Raw genomic sequence first — 18173 nt, 5'->3', positions numbered from 1 at the left:
TTCAAAAGAGTTATTTTTCTTGTTGCTGACCAAGAAGAAATGCTGGGAGAAAACGCAGAGGACGCATTCCCTCTCATCAGCAAAAGGGATCTATTTGCAAAGCAGTATTCAAATAAGAAATAACTGCGGGCTGCTTTTAAGTTAACAATTGCAATCACAGAGAATGAGGTTCTCTCTCTATGCATGTCAGAGGGCCAAGCCCACCGAGTAGCTTCCTGTGAATTTGGTCGTCAATTAAAGTCATGATTGCTGGAACGTCACGACAACTAGGAGGCTCTACATTCCCATGTCGCGACAGGTAGAAGCCCACAGTTACCACCAGCAGGAAAAGTCAGGGAATCAAAACTAAATATAGGAAATAAAATTGGGCGGCGCATTCGCCTTCTACGAATCTTGACTCACTCGGGCTGCCGTCGTTGCCCTGGGATATCTGAAGACGCCGTTTCCTGCGCGTCCTGTATCTATGGAGACGGCAATATGGAGGCGATGTAAGTTCTGAGCGTTAGTCCCAAGGTCCCAGGGTCCCAGGGAGCGGCGCGAGTGGCCAGGGAAGGTATCTGTCCCGGGAGACCCTATCCTTCGGGAAATCGTGGCCAGAGGTCCCCTCCGTGCCCTTCAGAGAGCCCCATGGGACTGAGTCTTGGGTGAGATCAATCAGACTAAGGATCCCGAAGAGAAAGAAGAAACAGCTCTAAGTGTATTTTGTCCCCCTTTGTTTCATCTATTTCTTTCTCCCTCGACTCTGTACGACGACCTGCCACGTTTTCTAGTGGTCATCTTGGAGATTTTTAGATCAGCAATTAGGCAAATAAAGGAAGCTCATGATATATATTTTTTAAAGTCCTCGAAATTGGAAACTTCAATTTAAAACAAAACAAATCCAAAACAAAACAAAAAACCTCGCTTGCCCAGTCTCTTCACAACGACTGCAGATGTGTGAGTCTTTTGGAAGAATAGTGCAGGCTAGTGGGAAAGTTATGGTTGTTAATTACTATAACATGGGTTTGTTAAGTGCTTTTTCAAATCCTCTGTTTCATTCGAGCTGCACATCAACTTTGTGAAATCGTCAGGATAACCCACATTTTACAGGCGAGGAGACTGAGGCTCCGGGAGATGGAGAAATTTGCCTGTCCCCGTAGAGTCTGAGAAGATGCTGGCACCCAGCGTCCCTTGCCCTGGGACCACTTCCCTAGCCCTATGACCTGGGTTGGACGAGCTTTCTACCCCATCATCTCTCATCTCTTCTATGCACTCTCTGGAATAGTTTCATGTGTTGAGTGGAGACTTTTTCAGAGCTATGAGGCAGGAGCTGTCTGTACAATCCCCTGAGGTCAGAGGCATTAATGAGTCAGGACAGGGCTGCAAGACCATCCCGTGGCAGAAAAGTAATGGACTCTCTCTGTGTCTCCTCAGCTTACATTTCCTTGATTTCATCTGAATGTCCAGTTGACAATTGGAGGTAGGAGCCTTGCCTGCCTTGTCTGGTGCCTAGCACAGTACCTGGTACATAATAGGCACTCAGTAAGTGCTTTGTGAATGAACGAACGACTGAATCTAGATGGTCCCCTCCAGAGGGTTTAGACATGTTGCCAACTAAGAAAACCAGGGTCAACAGAATCTTCCGCTTTGGAAGGGTGTTGGTGGGTGGTGGGGGAGGGATAAGAGAGTGTCTGATGGAACTGTATAAATTCCTAAAGGGTGATCATGAAATTGTTTGCTAAATCTGAATACATTAAAATAAGGAACTGAACGACAAACTTGAAAAAGGATCATTTTAGGCCAAATAAATGGGCGAGTCACACGTAATCGTAAACTGTTGTAAGAATTAAAATACCTGTAAGGGAGAATTGCTTGAACCCGGGAGGTGGAGGTTGCAGTGAGCCGAGATCTTGCCACTGCACTCCAGCCTGGGCAACAGAGTGAGACTCTGTCTTAAATAAACAAATAAACAAATAAAATCCCTGTAAGGACCTTACAAGGCTTCCTGGCATGTGGGTTCTCAGTACATGTTAATAGACATTATGATTTTTGAGATTGTTATTTGAAGAAGTGGGGGACGATACTGAGTAGTCTGAAAAATAAACATACGTTCAGAAAAGGTATTAAAGTGATGCTGTCCGATGTGGTAGCCAATAGCCATATGTAGCTATTCAGCACTGAAAATATGGGTAGTCCAAATTGAGATGTGCTGTAAGTGTAAAATGCACACCAGATTTCAAAGTCTTAATACAAAATAAGAAAGTAAAGTACCTCAATAATTGCATATCGATTACATATCCAATGTAGTATTTTTGATATGATGGGTTAAATAAAATATATCATTATAATTAATTTTACCTGTGTCTTTTTACTTTTTTAATGTGGCTACTAGAATGTTTTAAAGTACACATGTGGATTGCATTATATTTTGGGGGGCAGTGCCGTGTTCTATGGTTTCATGCATGATGGCTTCGTGTCAAGTGTAAAGGGAAATCAGAGATGAACCATTTGAGGTAAGTCATTATAGGGATCTGCAAACCACTTCCACATGTGCCTGAGTGGGACTGGCTTAGTCTTGGTGTGTGAGTGTGAAAATTGCTGTCCTTTTGTCGAGGTAACAAAGTCACACTTGAGTGTGTGTGCTAAAGGAAGCCAGCAAAAGGAAGAGGGGATTCGAGGTGATGGAGCCAGAGCTAGTCTGAGATACTTTGTGTCCCTTAGATTGAGGTCAACCATCCTCTTGAGCATTTGGTGAAAACTGTGGCCATTCCACCTGGAAAACAGATATGTATGCATACATAGCATCTGGCATATACTTTACATATGTGTCACATATATTTGCATATGATTTCAGCTACAGTCATCGGGGATCCCTATGCTCTAGAGATGGATTGACTTATGCTTTGATTGATCTATTTCAGTGATGTTTACCTTAACAGGTTGTAGACTGGTGGAGAAAACCCAGAAGGCAGAGAATCCATCAGTCTCATTTGCCTCTTCTTTCCCCCTTATTCCTCTTCTCACAAGAGGCAAGAGTGTTCAGAGGAAACAAGCAGAGAGTAAAAGCCAGATAAAGGTAATGCACACACTTCAGTAACACCCACTGGAGCTTGCTGAGCAGTGCCAAGTGTGGCCACGGAGGGGCATAGTGGGGTGGGCCTTGTCCCCAAGTCCCTCTTTGGAGTGCCTTTCCTGATGGTGAGTCCCTAGGCTCCCAGGCAAAGCCCTGGATCTCGTGTACACCCTCATTCCTCATGGTGCCAGCTAGCACCTGTTGCCAGACCTGGGAAGCAGACCCTCTCCTCCATGACAAGGATGGCCATGAGAGTCTCCTCCCTCAGCCTCTCTTTCTCATGTCACTCCTGTCTCCCCTCCCCTCTGCTCTCTTCCCAGCTCCATACTCAGAGTGCTCCCTTTGGACTGTGTCCCAAGGGCTTGATGCTCACCCAGGCTCCAAGCTCCGTCGTGAGGTCCAGGAACAGCAGGGACCACACCATGAACTCTGGTGGATCCTGCCTGAGTGCCAGCACAGTGGCCATCCCTGCCATCAACGACAGCAGTGCAGCCATGAGTGCCTGCAGCACCATCAGCGCCCAGGTAAGGATACAGCCAGGGCAGGCAGAGCAGGGTGTGGCAGGGCCAGGGTGGGGCATGGGTGGCAGGGCAGTGGGGTGGGAATCTGACAGGCCCTGACTCTTCCCTCTGCATCTTAGCACTAAACCTTGTCTAGACTTTCCTTGTCACCTTTCTTCCATGAGTCACTCAGGAAAGAGAATACTATATTGGCCATTGAACACACTCAGTAAATATTGAAACTGAGAATGCAAGTTCCAAGAGAAAAGGGATTTGTCAGTCCTGTTCACCATTGTATCACCAAGCACACTGCAGTGCTAGGAGCAGTGAGTGCCCAAGAGGCCGTGGGGTAGAAGAGTGCCAGGGAGGAACGAGTCAGAGGCTGGTTGGATAGACGGGGTTTCTCTTTCCTCAGAAAGTTCTTCCGGCCTTGACCCCTAGGACTTTGTGTTTGAGCAATAATGTATGGATACTGTTTACTTTTTGCAGTTCTTTGTAGTTCTCTCTATGTGACGATGCAGCTGTCCAGGGGTTTGACTATGGGTATGGCTTTGTGTATGATGCAGTGTGTGTCTGTGTTGTGTGGTGTACGGTGCCCAGCTCCTTAGGTGTGCTGCCTTTGCCTCCCTGTGGACTGAGGGTCATGTTTTAAAAGACATCTCTGTCCTCTGTGCCATTCCGGGCCTGTTTGCCCTTGGATTCACTCACTGCCCTTCCCTGCTCTGCTCTGAGCTAGGAGGAGATTGGAAGATGGGATGAAGGGAGAAGCCAGGGCATTTCTCTTCCTCTCTCTGTTGTTCAGTGTCTCTGTCAGCAGCTGCATTTCCCCTGTGGCTCCAGTTCTCACCAGACAAGCCTCAAGGCTGTATTGACCCCACCACTTCTAACCTAGGTGTGGTGGCAGCTTCTTGTTGCCAACTCCCAGGTTCCTTCACTACTCATGGTTATGCAGTAAATTTCCTTGTTGTTGTTGTTTGTTTGTTTGTTTTTCTTTTTTTGAGACGGAGTCTCGCACTGTCACCAGGGCTGGAGTGCAATGGTGCAATCTCAGCTCACTGCAACCTCTGCCTCCCGGGTTTAAGCGATTCTGCTGCCTCAGCCTCCCAAGTAGCTGGGATTACAGGCGCCTGCTACCATGCCTGGCTAATTTTTCATATTTTTAGTAGAGACAGGAGTTTCACCATATTGGCCAGGCTGGTCTCGAACTCCTGACTTCGTGATCCACCCACCTCGGCCTCCCAAAGTGCTGGGATTACAGGCGTGAGCCACTGCACCCGGCCACAGTAAATTCCCTATGTTAAACCTTCAGAGTGGCTTCCGTTTTCCTGCCTGGACACTGACTGATGCACCAACCGATATTATAGTAAATTACCTCCCATCATCCATGTCACCTTTCTTCCATAGGTGACTCAGGAAAGAAAATAGTATATTGGCCATCAGACACACTCAGTAAATATTGAAACTGAGAATGTAAGCTCCAAGAGAAAAGGGATTTGTCAGTCCTGTTCACCATTGTAGTCCCAGCACCTAGCACAGTGCCCGGTGCATGATAGGTCCTCAAAAAATATTTGTTGAATGGATGACTATATCCTTATATTATGCAACAATATAAAAGCAATACTTGGTCAAAGATAAAATAAAATGCTAGCCGGGCATGATGGCTCACACCTGTAATCCCAGCACTTTGGGAGGCCAAGGTGGGTGGATCACCTGAGATCAGGAGTTCAAGACCTGCCTGACCAACATGGTGAAACCCCGTCTCTACAGAGATACAAAAATCAGCCAGGCATGATGGCAGGTACCTGTAATCCCAGCTACTTGGGAAGCTAAGGTGAGAAAATCACTTGAACCTGGGAGGCAGAGGTTGCAGTGAGCCGAGATTGTGCCATTATACTGCAGCCTGGGCGATAGAGCGAGACTCTTACAAAAACAAAACAAAAACAAAAAAAAGATAAAATGCCAATGAGCTGAGTGCTCATGGCAGTGACTGTGGTAGGAGGAGGCATCCAGTTCATCCTCCCTCCACCTTACTGCCCCAGGGGGGTTTCCATGCCCCCTCCTTCTTCATCTAGAAAGGGATGATGGATAAGCCTATGGAAAGATTTTCCATTATAGATGGAAACGCCACACATGGCAGCACTAGCATCAATCACCAGGAACAGCACTTAGAGTGGCCCCAGAAGTCAGGGGATGGGTGGGGTGAACAGCAAGCAAATTGGCTCCTCCTCTGCCCCACCAGCCAATTGAGGAATGGGAGAGGGAATGGTGCAGAGGGAAATGTGGTCTGGAAAAGGGCCTGGGATAGACTGCTCTAGCTAGGAGAGGCATGTGTAGCAAGGGGCAGGACTGGGAGGAGGAAGAGGGGAGGAGGCACCTGCTGGGGTGGTATCTGAGGGTGCACTGAGGAACAGAACAGAAGCCTGCATTTGTGTGTTTGCACAGAGTGGCTGATGGAGCTGCCCAGGGAAGGCTTCAGGGGCAGGGGCTCTAGTTGCCAAACAGTTCCAGTCTTGGAAGAGGTGATGTCTGACTTCAGGGCCTACCTGCCTCTCACCATCTGTCTCCAGACCATCCCCAAGGGGTGAGGGGTGGTGTCAATCATCGTTTTTCTGTCTTGTCTTTTATTTTCTTGGTGGTGGAGGAGGAAGACCTTCACCTGTTCTCTGGGTCTTGGCATCCCACCCTGCTGATACATCCTTTCTGCTCCCCCTTCTCCCTGCCACCCGAACAGCCTGCAAGCTCCATGGACACTCAGATGCACTCCCCAAAGAAGCAGGAGAGAGTGAACAAGAGGGTCATCTGGGGCATTGAGGTGGCCGAGGAGCTGCACTGGAAAGGCTGGGAGCTAGGAAAGGAGACCACAAGGAGTCTGGTTCTGAAAAATCGATCCTTGAAACTCCAGAAGATGAAGTACAGGTACCAGTGTAAGGGATCAAGGACCCAGTGCCAGAGCCTTGAGCCCCGAAAGCAGGCTCTCTTCAAAACAAAACAAAACAAACAAACAAAAAAACCTTTAACATGCCATATAAAATCCAGTGAGTGTTTAAAACACGTGCAATATGAATAATTATGCAGCTGTAGTCCATTCTTTTTCATTGTGGTATAGTGTCCCAATGTGTCCCTGTACCATAATGTATTCATCCAGAATGAAGGAAGTTTGGGCTATTTCTAGTTTGGGACTATTACCAACATTCGTATATATGTGTCCGGTTACATAAGTACAAGAGTTTTTCTGGGGAATACCAGGTACTATGAAGGCTCATGTGATTTTGCAGTCTTATGAAGGTTTTGTTTTGTTTTGTTTTGTTTTTTCTGCGTAGTTGTTAAATTGGTGACCTTGCGGGATGGAGCCTTCTATTCCACCACCTTGCTCCACCTTCTGTCTTTTCTGGGGAATAGATGTAGGAGTAGAATTGCTGAGGCTTGGGCCATGTACCTGTTCACTTGCTATGGATAAACCAAACTATTTCCCAAAGTGCATGGATTTCTTTAGACACCCACCAGCAGCATTAGAGAGTTCCCATTCCTCCACATCCTTACCAATAACTGCTATTGTCAGAATTTAAAATTTTTGCCAATAATGGTAACTTGTGGTTTTAATTTGCATTTCCCTGATTACTGATGAATGAGGATGAGTGTCTTTTTGTAGGTTATTGACACTTTGCATTTCTTTATGTGTGAAATTTATGATCAAGTCTGTGGCCATTTTTCTCTTACATTATCTTGTCTTTTTTCTTATGCTTTTTGGTATAAGTCCTTATCCCAATTACAAACCCTTTGCCAGTTATGCGTTGTGGATATCTTCTGTCATCTTATGATTTGTCTTTACTCCCTTTATTGTATCTTTTGAAGAATAAAAGTTCTGAATTTTAAAGGTATCAACTTTATCAGTCTTTTTATTTTATGATTGGTGCTTTTTTATGCTTCTCCTAAGAAGTCCTTCTCTACCCCTAGGTCATTAAGATATTTTCCTCTAGTATCTTCTAAAGACTTTATATTTTTGCCTTTTATATTTGTCTTTTATCTATATGGAATTGATTTTTATGAATAGTAAATCTTGATATCTGGTACTATACGTCCTCCTACTTAATTCTTCTTCAAGATTGTCTTGGCTATTCTTGGCCCTTCCTTTGATCTTTTATATAAATATTCAAATCAGCTTATCATACATGCACATAAAACACTTCTTGATATTTTGATTGGGATTTAATTGGACCTATAGATGAATATGAGGAGAAATGATATCATTATAATATTGAGTTTTTTTAATCCATGAACATGGGCTATTTCTGTATTCATTAGGTTATCTTTCCTGTCTCTCAATAAAGTGCAAAGTTTTCTCCATAGACATTTAGCACATCTTTAGTTAGATTTATTCATAAGTATTTTATATTTTTGCTGTTGTTATATATGACATATTTTTTAGTTGTTTTATTTCTGTTTGTTGCTAGTTTTTAAAATGTCATTTTTATATAGGTATTATGTTCAGTGATCTTGGCAAATCCTCTTATTCTAATAATTTATTTGTTAATATTCTTGTTTTTTCATGCACACATTTGTATTTTAAATGGAAAATGACATTTTTTTCTTTCTAGTCCTTACACCTTTTGTCTTTCCTTACTGCATTGTTAAATAGAAAAGTGTTGAACAGAAGTGGTTATAGAGTCATCTTTGTTTCGTTTATCATCTCAGAGTAAAGGACTGCAATGTTTCACTATTAAGCTGTCTGGTAGGATTGATTTCCTGTAGGATTTCTGTAAAAGTGTACACCTTGTCAGATTATGGCAATATTCTTCTATTCCTGCTTTGCTGAGAGTTTTTCTCATAAACACACATTAAAGTTTATCTAATTTCTTCTTTCTTTTTTTCCTTTCTTTTCTTCCTCTCTCTCTTTCTTTCTCTTTCTTTTCTTTTTTTCTTGTTTTTTTTGAGACAGGGTCTCACTCCCTTGCCCAGGCTGGAGTATAGTGGCATTGACATGGCTCACTGTAGCCATGACCTCCTAGGCTCAAGCAATCCTCCTACCTCAGCCTGTCAGGAAGCTGGGACTATAGGCATGCACCACCATGCCTGGCTAATTTTTTTAAAAAATTTTGGTATAGGCAGCGTCTTGCCATGTTGCCCAGGGTGGTCTCGAACACCTGGGCTCAAATGATACTCCCGCCTTAGCCTCTCAAAGTGCTGGGATTCCAGATGTGAGGCACTGTGCCTGGCCTGTGGAAAGATTTTTGACCACTCATTCCATTTCTTTGATGTTTTTAGGCAGAGCAGCCATAATATTTATTGTACAATTCTTGGGTCAGTTTTGGTAAATTATATTTTATAGCAATTTTTTTTCATCTAAATTTAAACATTTGTTGGTGTAAAGTTGCTGACAATGTCATTGTCTTATTAATGTTTTGAAAGTCTGCAGCAGCTGTGGTTCTGACCCACTGTGGGATGCTACAGCTCTGCTGAGGTCTCTGGAAAGGCATCCCTGGTCCCATCCTCCTCAGCCTTGGTTCCCCCACCTCAGTGCTTGGGGACTCTTTAAAATCTGGGTAACCCTTCACTGTCCCTGTCCCTCTCAGGCCTCCATGCTCATCAGAGGTACAAACACTACTCCCTTTTTGTTCAGAGTGAAGATCTCTGAGAATAGGAGGGGGAGGAGGAGGGTGGGTCCTCTTGTGACCAAACCCCTGAGTTTCCACCTCCATGTGCTCATCTCCTGATCTCTTTCTCTGTGGTCCCAGGGACTCAGGCTCCCTTGGCTGCAGGGCTTCCCTCGTTTCCTGCCTCTTCCAGTTGTTCTGAGCCCTGATCTGAGGTGCTCCCCCCCGGCTCTCTCCTGCAGGCCCCCCAAGACCAAGTTCTTCTTCACGGTCATCCCTCAGCCCATCTTCCTGAGCCCAGGCATAACCCTCACGCTCCCCATCGTCTTCCGGCCTCTGGAGGCGGTAAGGTCTGCCACGGCGAGTGAGGGCAGGGAAGTACCTGGGAACAGTGACCTCAGAACAGAAAACAGGACAGAGCAACCAGGAGCGCCCCGGCACACACACATGCTGCCCGCTCCAGCAGCAGTCCAGCTTGGGAGGCCCCGTCAAGGGCTTAGCCCCTCATCTCATTAGACAGAGGGCGTTCCCCAGGAGATGCTGGGGGTAAAGGCTGCGATATTATATTGGCCATCAGAAAGCCCTACATTCCGTGGCCAGGGACGGTGACTCACTTCTGTAATCTCAGCACTTTGGGAGGCCGAGGCAGGCAGGTCACTTGAGGCCAGGAGTTCGAGACCAGCCTGGCCAACATGGCGAAACCCCACCTCTACTAAAAAATACAAAAGTTAACCAGGCATGGTGGCACATGCCTGTAGTCCCAGCTACTTGGGAGGCTGAGGCAGGAGAATCACTTGAACTGGGAGGCGGCTGTTGCAGTGAGCTGAGATCTCACCACTGCACTCCAGCCTGGGTGACAGAGCGAGACTCAAAAAAAAATAAAAGAAAAGAAACCCCTTCTACATTTCTTGGCCTCTTCCTGCCACTCCCCACCCACATTTCCTCAAAATACTTTTTCCACAAAAGAGGCTCTAATCTTTGAGACCAAGACAACATTAGGTGCCCAGCTCCCCTCAGAGTCTGACGTGGGGGCCACGGCCCAGCCCTCCCCTCAGTGTTTGTGTTGGGGGTGGCTGAGGGTGGGCGGGATGTGCAGTCCCTGAGTGCCACTGATGGGTGACTGCCCCTGCCCCGCCTCACACTGCAGAAGGAGTACATGGACCAGCTGTGGTTTGAGAAAGCAGAGGGGATGTTCTGTGTGGGCCTACGGGCCACCCTGCCCTGCCACAGGCTGATCTGCCGCCCACCATCCCTGCAGCTGCCCATGTGTGCTGTGGGAGATATGACTGAGGCCTCGTTCTGCCTGGATAATGTGGGGTGAGGAAGAGGCTGAGGTGCGGGCGGGGGGAGAGCAACAGCTGTGAGGAGGGTGCCTGGAAGCAGGAGAGACAGGCATACCCTTGTGGGAGTAGGGTAGTCTGAGGTTCTGCCCAGCATCCCTGACTTGCTACTACAGGAGCAGGGGCCGGGAGCCCAGTGCCCTGACCTGCCCCCCACCCCCAGGGACCTGCCCACCTTCTTCACCTGGGAGTTCTCCAGCCCATTCCAGATGCTGCCCGCCATGGGGCTCCTGGAGCCAGGCCAGGCCTCTCAGATCAAGGTGACCTTTCAGCCCCTTACAGCCGTCATCTACGAGGTGCAGGCCACGTGCTGGTACGGGGCTGGCAGCCGGCAGAGGAGCAGCATCCAGCTGCAGGCTGTGGGTGAGGCCCAACCTCCCACTGTCCCCAGACTGGCCCCTGCTGCACCTTCTGGGTCCTCCAGGCCTCAGTGTCCCCCACCTCCCATCTGGCCTGGCCCCCGCCTCCACTGGCCTCCTGCCCTCCCCCGAGCCCCGAAGGCTTTGCCTTTTGTCTTCCATGATGTTACAGACTAAATTTTCCCTGGGGCCACCTGCCTTCTTCGAGGGGCTGTTCAGCTGGGGCCACAGAGGCCCTGGCAGGATCCCCCAAGACTCCCCCATCTCTGCCCCAGCCAAGTGCGCCCAGCTGCTGGTGAGCATAAAGCACAAGTGCCCGGAGGACCAGGATGCCGAGGGCTTCCAGAAGCTGTTGTACTTTGGCTCTGTTGCTGTGGGCTGCACCTCGGAGAGGCAGATCAGGTTACACAACCCGTCGGCGGTAGGTACCAGGCAGGAGGGGCGGCAGGACTCACGCCCCCAGGACTGGAGTTTCCTAAAATCACTGCCTTACAGAATGCCCCCCTTTCTCTCTACACCTTTGGCCCCAAGCCTCATGTAACCCATGTCAGCTGTCAACAGGTGTGTCCTCCTCCTCAGATGGGGGCTGGGCTGGGGTATACCCTGTCTCCCCAGAGCCACAAGCAGTCCTAAGACTGTCCTGACCCCAGGACCACAGTTAGCTGTGATGGTACCCTGGGGAGAATTAAAAGGTGCCCCCTTTGGGCAGGCCCAGCGCAGGGCACATGACTCGGTCCCTTCTCTCCTCCTGGTGGAGGCAGTCTGGCCAGTGGGGCACAGGCTGGATGCCAGCTGCCCCCACCCTCTTGGCTGGGCACGCCAGTACAATGCGTAGACTGTCCCATCATACAGTGCTCCACTCTGTGACCTGACCCTTTGTCCTTCTGCCTGGCCCCACAGGTAAATGCCCCCTTCAGGATTGAAATTTCCCCGGATGAACTGGCTGAAGACCAGGCCTTCTCATGCCCCACGGCCCATGGCATCGTGCTCCCGGGAGAGAACAAATGTGTGTCAGTGTTCTTCCACCCCAAGACTCTGGACACCAGAACTGTGGACTACTGCTCCATCATGCCTTCTGGCTGTGCCTCCAGGACCCTGCTTAAAGTCGTTGGTTTCTGTAGAGGTACTGGTGACCCCAGGGGTCTCCCCTGGGGACAGGAACAGCCCATGCTGAGGATTCTGAAGAGCTCCTTCCCTGCTCCTAGGAGGCGGGGGCCACCTTGCCTCAGCCTGGGTGTCTGCTGCCCCCTGGTGGCCCCATGGGGAATCATTTGTGATTACCTGGAGATCCCAGTCCCACGGGCATCCAGTGATGCTGGAGTTCTGCTCAGGCTGCCAGGGCTCTGGGCCTGTAGCCTGGCCCTGAGAGTACCACCTCCCTTCAGTGGGACCTTGTCTAAGACATTCTTGGGGAAGCTGATACCCCATCTCCTGTGTCCAGGCCCTGCTGTGTCCCTGCAGCACTACTGTGTCAACTTCAGCTGGGTCAACCTTGGGGAGCGCTCCGAGCAGCCCCTGTGGATTGAGAACCAATCGGACTGCACAGCCCACTTCCAGTTTGCCATCGACTGCTTGGAGAGTGTCTTTAGCATCAGGCCTGCCTTTGGGACCCTGGTGGGCAAGGCCCGTATGACCCTGCACTGTGCCTTCCAGCCCACTCACCCCATCATCTGCTTTCGGCGTGTGGCCTGTCTCATCCACCACCAGGTGAGTCGTGGGGAGGGTGTGAGGCTGAGGGAGGAGGGGCTCCCCTGGGGCCCAGTGATGATGACAAGGCTTGGTGGGCACTCCCCTGTATTCTGGAACTTCTAGGGCTGTCTGCCTGGTCGTCTCCCACTCCTGGACCCCAGCCCTGGCTTTTGGAGCCAGTGTGCGGCCTGGGCACAGGGGAGATCACTCTGTGCCAGTCTTGCCCTGCTACCAGGCCAGGCGCTTTGCTGCTGCTGTGCTCATGGGCTGGGAGAGGGAAGTTTGGACCCGCAGCCTCCCACCCTCCCGCTGAGCCCTGCAGGCTTTGCCTTTTCTTTGCCTTCCATGACTTCACAGACTAATTCTTCCCTGGAGCCACCCCACATAGCATGCATAGGGCAGAGAGCTTTCAAGTTAGACCCCAACCCTAGGCCCCTGGGCATGATCAGACACATTGTGCCCTGACCAGCAGGTGCCTGGCCAAGATGGCAAACGGGGCTGAAATGTAACCCATGATCCCTCCCTGAGTTGGTGCCCAGGCTTGGGCTGTGTCTGTGTACCTGGAGGAATGGGTGCCTTTCTCTAATTCTTGTGACAGTTTAGTATGGGCTGGGGGAGGCCTTGGAAATGGAGGAAAGATCAGAAGCCCAGAGGGAGGCCTGATGAGGCAGCCCCCATATTCTCCTCCCTTGGGAGGGCCTGAATTCTAGTTTGGCAGGCCTCTGGGCTGGCAGTAGGGTGGCTGGGAGAATGCCCAGGGACCATGGCAGAGAGGAAGGGTGGGTAATGGCTGAGTGTCCTAAGGACAGGGGTGCTCTCTCCTGACCTTCCCTGGACTCCTGTGGTGCCCTGGCTGAGCCAGACCACTGCTGAGTGCTCGCTCACTGGCCACCTGGAGCTTCCGCCCCACCGCCTCTGTTACCCTGTCTGCCCAGCTTCTGTCCTCAGTTCAACCCCCAGCACCCGCCTTGCCCTACCACCCCCCCCATGCCCCATCACACACAGACAAATGTCACAGGACCCGCTGTTCCTGGACCTGATGGGGACATGCCACTCGGACAGCACCAAGCCAGCCATCCTGAAGCCTCAGCACCTCACCTGGTACCGCACACACCTGGCCCGGGGCCTGACGCTCTACCCCCCTGACATCCTGGATGCCATGCTGAAGGAGAAGAAGCTGGCGCAGGACCAGAACGGGGCTCTCATGATTCCCATCCAGGTGCAGTGCCCTCCCCAGCTGCATATCCCTTCTCTAGTGATTCTTGGGCAATCCCATGCCCCCAGGGTCCCATGGGCACCATTAGTAGTCAGGGCGACTGGTGCAGCCTTTCTAGACAGGAGTGTGCCCAGGAGGGGCAACAGCAAGAGGAATGGCAGTTGGGCCCTATCCATCTGTCTTTCCCCATGCAGGATCTGGAGGACATGCCAGCCCCGCAGTACCCTTATATCCCCCCCATGACTGAGTTCTTCTTCGACGGCACCAGCGACATGACTATCTTCCCCCCACCCGTCAGTATAGAGCCTGTTGAGGTAGACTTTGGTGCCTGCCCAGGGCCTGAGGCCCCCAACCCTATACCCCTGTGCCTGATGAACCACACCAAGGGCAAGATCATGGTGGTGTGGACGCGAAAGTCTGACTGCCCCTTCTGGGTGACTCCAGAGAGCTGTGACGTGCCCCCACTCAAGTCCATGGCCATGCGCCTGCACTTCCAGCCGCCTCACCCCAACTGCCTTTACGCGGTGGAGCTCGAAGCCTTCGCCATCTATAAGGTGTGTGCACGTAATGAGAGGGAGGAATGCGGGGTCTCTGCTAGGAGCCTGAGTGTCTGGGTGGGGTGGCAGGGGGTGACCGAGGGCGGCTTCAGGCTCCATCCTCTGCGTGCCAGGCTTTCCCTTGGCTGGACAGTGGCCCCTATGGGTTTGTCTCCTCCAAAGCTCCTGGCCCAGCTCGGCCCATCTGATTTTCTCATTCTTATGTAAGTCTCCCCTCCCCTCCAAGGGAGAACTCAGCTGAGATCAAGCTGTTTGGGAAAATTGGGTGCACAGGGAGATACTCCCTGGGGCTCCTGGCTAGGAGGCCTCCTGGCTTCTCTACTAGTCCTTGAATTAAGAAGTGGTCACTCTAAAGGAGCTTTGAGCAGACAGGAACCTGGGCCTAGAGACAAAGTCAGCAGCACCAGATAATTGTGATGGGAAGGGCTTCTGACTCAGCTTCCCTGGGTCAGGGAACTCCGAGTGCCGGCTGTCCCCAGCCCTGCTGTTCTGGCCCCAGATGCGTGGTGCCCCCTCCTCATCTGTTAGTCCTGCCCATCCCTTGCTTCTTGTCTCTGCCCACCCCACTGCCCTTGCCCAGTGGCCAAGGTGTTGGGGCCCAGAGAAAAGTAGGGCTGTGCGCTCAAGCTCAGGGTCACTTACCAGCTATGTGACCTTGGGCAAGTTCCTTAATGTCTCTGAGTCCTGATCTTTTCATCTCTAAACTTGGGACCACATCCGATCTTTTGAGGAGGCTTTCCAAAGTAGAGGCTTTAGTTGCCCCCGTCCTAATGCCTTGGCAGTGGGGTGATGTCGAGGTTTGTAGGAATAAGGTTGTAGATGCCTGGCTCTGCTGAGGCTGAGCCTGTCGGATATTTAGGTTACAGGCTCTAGACCTGCACAGTCCAGTACAGCCACTGTCAGCCACACGTGGCTACTGAGCTCTTAATATGTGGCTGGTCCCAACTGAGACGTGCCGTGAGTGTAAAATGCAGCCTGGATTTCAGAGACTTAGTATGAAAAGAATGCAAAATATCTCGTTACTAATCTTATATTGGTTATATGTTAAAGTGATAAGATTTTAGATCTATTGGGTTAAATAAAATATACTATTAACATTAACTTCACGTGTTTTACTTTTTTAATGTGGCTACTGGAACATTTAAAATGACATTTGCGGCTGGCGTTTGTGGCTCACATGATATTTCTATTGGCCAGCGCTTCTCTAGGCTCGTTCCTACAGAATGAATGGTGCTTTCACATCCCAGCCCCACCCTCCTCCTGGGTTGTGAGGACTAAAGAGAGCATTGCTGTATGGATGCAGGGCCTAGCTCCCCGCAGGAGGGGCTGGGTTGGGATTCTTGTTCTCTGCACTGTCTTCCCAGGGAGGCCCTCCTGTCTGCGTCCAGTGTCGGACTCCTGCAGCACAAGGGCAAGGAGGGGCAAAATGGGGTTCCCCACAGGGCAGACACAGGACTCTGAGCTTTTCTGTGGGTCTGGCCCCCCTGCAGGTCCTGCAGAGCTACAGTAATATTGAGGAGGACTGCACCATGTGCCCATCCTGGTGCCTGACGGTGCGGACACGAGGCCACAGCTATTTTGCTGGCTTGGAGCACCACATCCCCCAGTATTCCCTAGATGTCCCCAAGGTAAGTGTGGCCCCAACAGCAGTGGGAGGGAGACAGGGGAGCCCTAGCTTCTGACTTGGCCTGCAGATCCCTCTCCCATTCTCCGATGGCCTCAGAAACACATCTTTGCACCCTCCCTGGCTGTCCCCACCTCTGCTGTGCCAATTCTGGGTATCTGGGCCGGCTGAGGACTTGCTCCTGGGCCCCGACACTGGGACTGGGGAGAGTCTGGAGCCTGGACAGCTGGCCCCTTGCTGCTCCATTGGAAATACTCACTGGCTCCTGTGACTCTCAGGTTCAAAACCCTCCAGCTCCTGCATTTGTTTGTGTCCTGTTTACTGAACGCCTGGGTGCCCCAAGTCCTGGGCTCGGGCCCAGGGATATGACAGCCGCACCAGCAGCCCCTGCCTTTGGGAAGCACCCTGCCCTATGAGAGGGAGAGCCAGCCCCATCCTCAGGAGTTCATAATTCCCAGGCCACCCCAAGGCCCTTAGAAGCCCTGTCTGACCTGACAAGCAAGAGGACATAGGGCTGAAAAGCACAGAGCCTGGGGACAGACCGCTGGCTTCCAATCCAGTTTCGCCTTCGATGTCTCCTCCAGTCTCCATCGCCTGGAGGTTTTGCATTAGACTTCTGGTTGCTGGAAAAGCACCACTTTGGGACAATGTGCTTTGGGTTGATTCTGCTCCCCCCACCACCTACACTTCTGCCCTCCTATCCCAAACCTATACCACCCCAAGATTCAGCTTGGAGGCAGCTGCTTCCCAAAGGCCTTCCTGCCTCACAGAGTCCCCCTCAATGTCTCCCTCGGCCCCCTTCCCTTGGCAGTTCTTCCTGGTGGGTTGTGGCCTTTATGCAGCCCAGAAGATCTGGCGTCACTCCCTCACCGGCTGACACACAGCCACTGTCACCCCAGCTGGAAGGGGACCTCTGGTCAGGGATTGCAGGTTTTGTGTTTTGCAGCCTGCTCAGCTCTCAGCTGGTGCTGGCCACACCCTGGATACCTGAAGAGTGTTGGGAGCTGAGATTATCTGGGCCGGTTTCCATCAGTTACCTGCATGAGAATCATCTAGAAGGGGTTACTTACTTTTTTATTTTGTATTTTCTGATATAGAATTTCACTCTGTCACCCAGGCTGGAGTGCAGTGGTGTGATCTTGGCTCACTGCAACCTCTGCCTCCTGGGTTCAAGCAATTCTGTAGCCTCAGCTTCCCACGTAGCTGAGATTACAGATGCACGCCACTACAACTGGCTAATTTTTGTACTTTTAGTAGAGATGGGGCTTCACCATATTGGCCAGGCTGGTCTTGAACTCCTGCCACAAGTGATTCGCCTGCCTCAGCCTCCCAGAGTGCTGGGATTACAGGCGAGAGCCGCCACGCCCAGCCCGAAGTGGTTACTTACTGTAGCCCCAGAGCTTCTGGACCAGGCTCTCTGAAAATGAGTTCTCCAAAGGGTGATGCAAAGACACCCTAAAATGAAACAACTTCTACTTTATCCTTGAGGAGTGGCCTTGGAGGCCTGAGTTTCCCAGGGGCCTGTGGCCCCCCATCTCCCTGTCTGGAGGTCTCTGGGGAATAAAAGCATTCTTTGGTGTCAGCTCGTGGCCTCCTTCAATTCCCCGTTCCCAGGGCATTGACTGGGCTGCAGGGCAGCACCTCAGATCTCCTTGGAGACAGCTCCTCCCAAGCCCCCATAGGGCCCTGAGTGTGTGTCCCAGGGTGGAGCTCTGAGCGGGGGGCCGCTTTCCTCCTCTCCCACCCCTAGCTATTTCCAGCAGTGTCCTCCGGTGAGCCCACCTACCGCAGCCTGCTCCTGGTCAACAAAGACTGCATGCTGCTGACTTTCAGCCTGGCCCCCCAGAGAGGCTCAGACGTCATCCTTCGGCCCACCTCGGGCCTTGTGGCACCCGGGGCCCACCAGATCTTCCTCATCTGCACCTACCCCGAGGGCAGCTCCTGGAAGCAGCACACTTTCTACCTGCAGTGCAATGCTTCCCCCCAGTATCTCAAGGTAGGAGGCAGAGGGAGGGGACCTGGTTCCTTGGGAATGGGCCACAATCTTGAACCACCCTTTTCAAGGCCACATTCTGGGGTTGGCCCCTAAGATTTCCAGGGGGCCACTTCTCCTCCAGGAAGTAGCATAGTAGGGAAGGAACCCATTTGACCACATCTGTGAACAACTCTCCCACCCCTCAGGACCTTGCCTGCCCACCTCACGGGGTCTGAGGCCAAGAAAGAGGGTGCAGAGAACCCAGAGGAA

General features: G+C 51.0%; 1 protein-coding gene across 2 annotated transcripts in view; it reads left to right on the top strand.

Annotated features, from left to right (window-relative positions):
• The first annotated feature begins 415 nt into the window (after positions 1-415).
• Positions 416-18173, top strand: part of CFAP65 (cilia and flagella associated protein 65) — a 40355-nt gene continuing 22597 nt past the window's right edge. Inside the window, exons 1-15 of one of the 2 annotated variants that reach the window (XM_054549852.2) lie at positions 460-488; positions 1414-1521; positions 2372-3055; positions 3373-3576; positions 6284-6468; positions 9386-9488; positions 10291-10460; positions 10647-10846; positions 11118-11263; positions 11743-11965; positions 12284-12549; positions 13550-13750; positions 13942-14301; positions 15795-15932; positions 17679-17924. In XM_054549852.2, coding sequence (XP_054405827.1) covers positions 2903-3055; positions 3373-3576; positions 6284-6468; positions 9386-9488; positions 10291-10460; positions 10647-10846; positions 11118-11263; positions 11743-11965; positions 12284-12549; positions 13550-13750; positions 13942-14301; positions 15795-15932; positions 17679-17924 — 2595 coding nt within the window. In that variant the 5' untranslated portion in view covers positions 460-488; positions 1414-1521; positions 2372-2902. Of the gene's footprint in view, positions 489-1413; positions 1522-2371; positions 3056-3372; positions 3577-6283; positions 6469-9385; positions 9489-10290; positions 10461-10646; positions 10847-11117; positions 11264-11742; positions 11966-12283; positions 12550-13549; positions 13751-13941; positions 15406-15794; positions 15933-17678; positions 17925-18173 lie in introns of those variants that run through there. The other variant, XM_009238123.4, reaches the window with a different exon arrangement.

The sequence above is a fragment of the Pongo abelii genome, chromosome 11 (assembly GCF_028885655.2).
Source record: "Pongo abelii isolate AG06213 chromosome 11, NHGRI_mPonAbe1-v2.0_pri, whole genome shotgun sequence".
Taxonomy (NCBI): Eukaryota; Metazoa; Chordata; class Mammalia; order Primates; family Hominidae; genus Pongo; species Pongo abelii.
The sequence above is the reverse complement of the archived record's forward strand: the minus strand, read 5'-3'. Positions and strand labels throughout refer to the sequence as shown.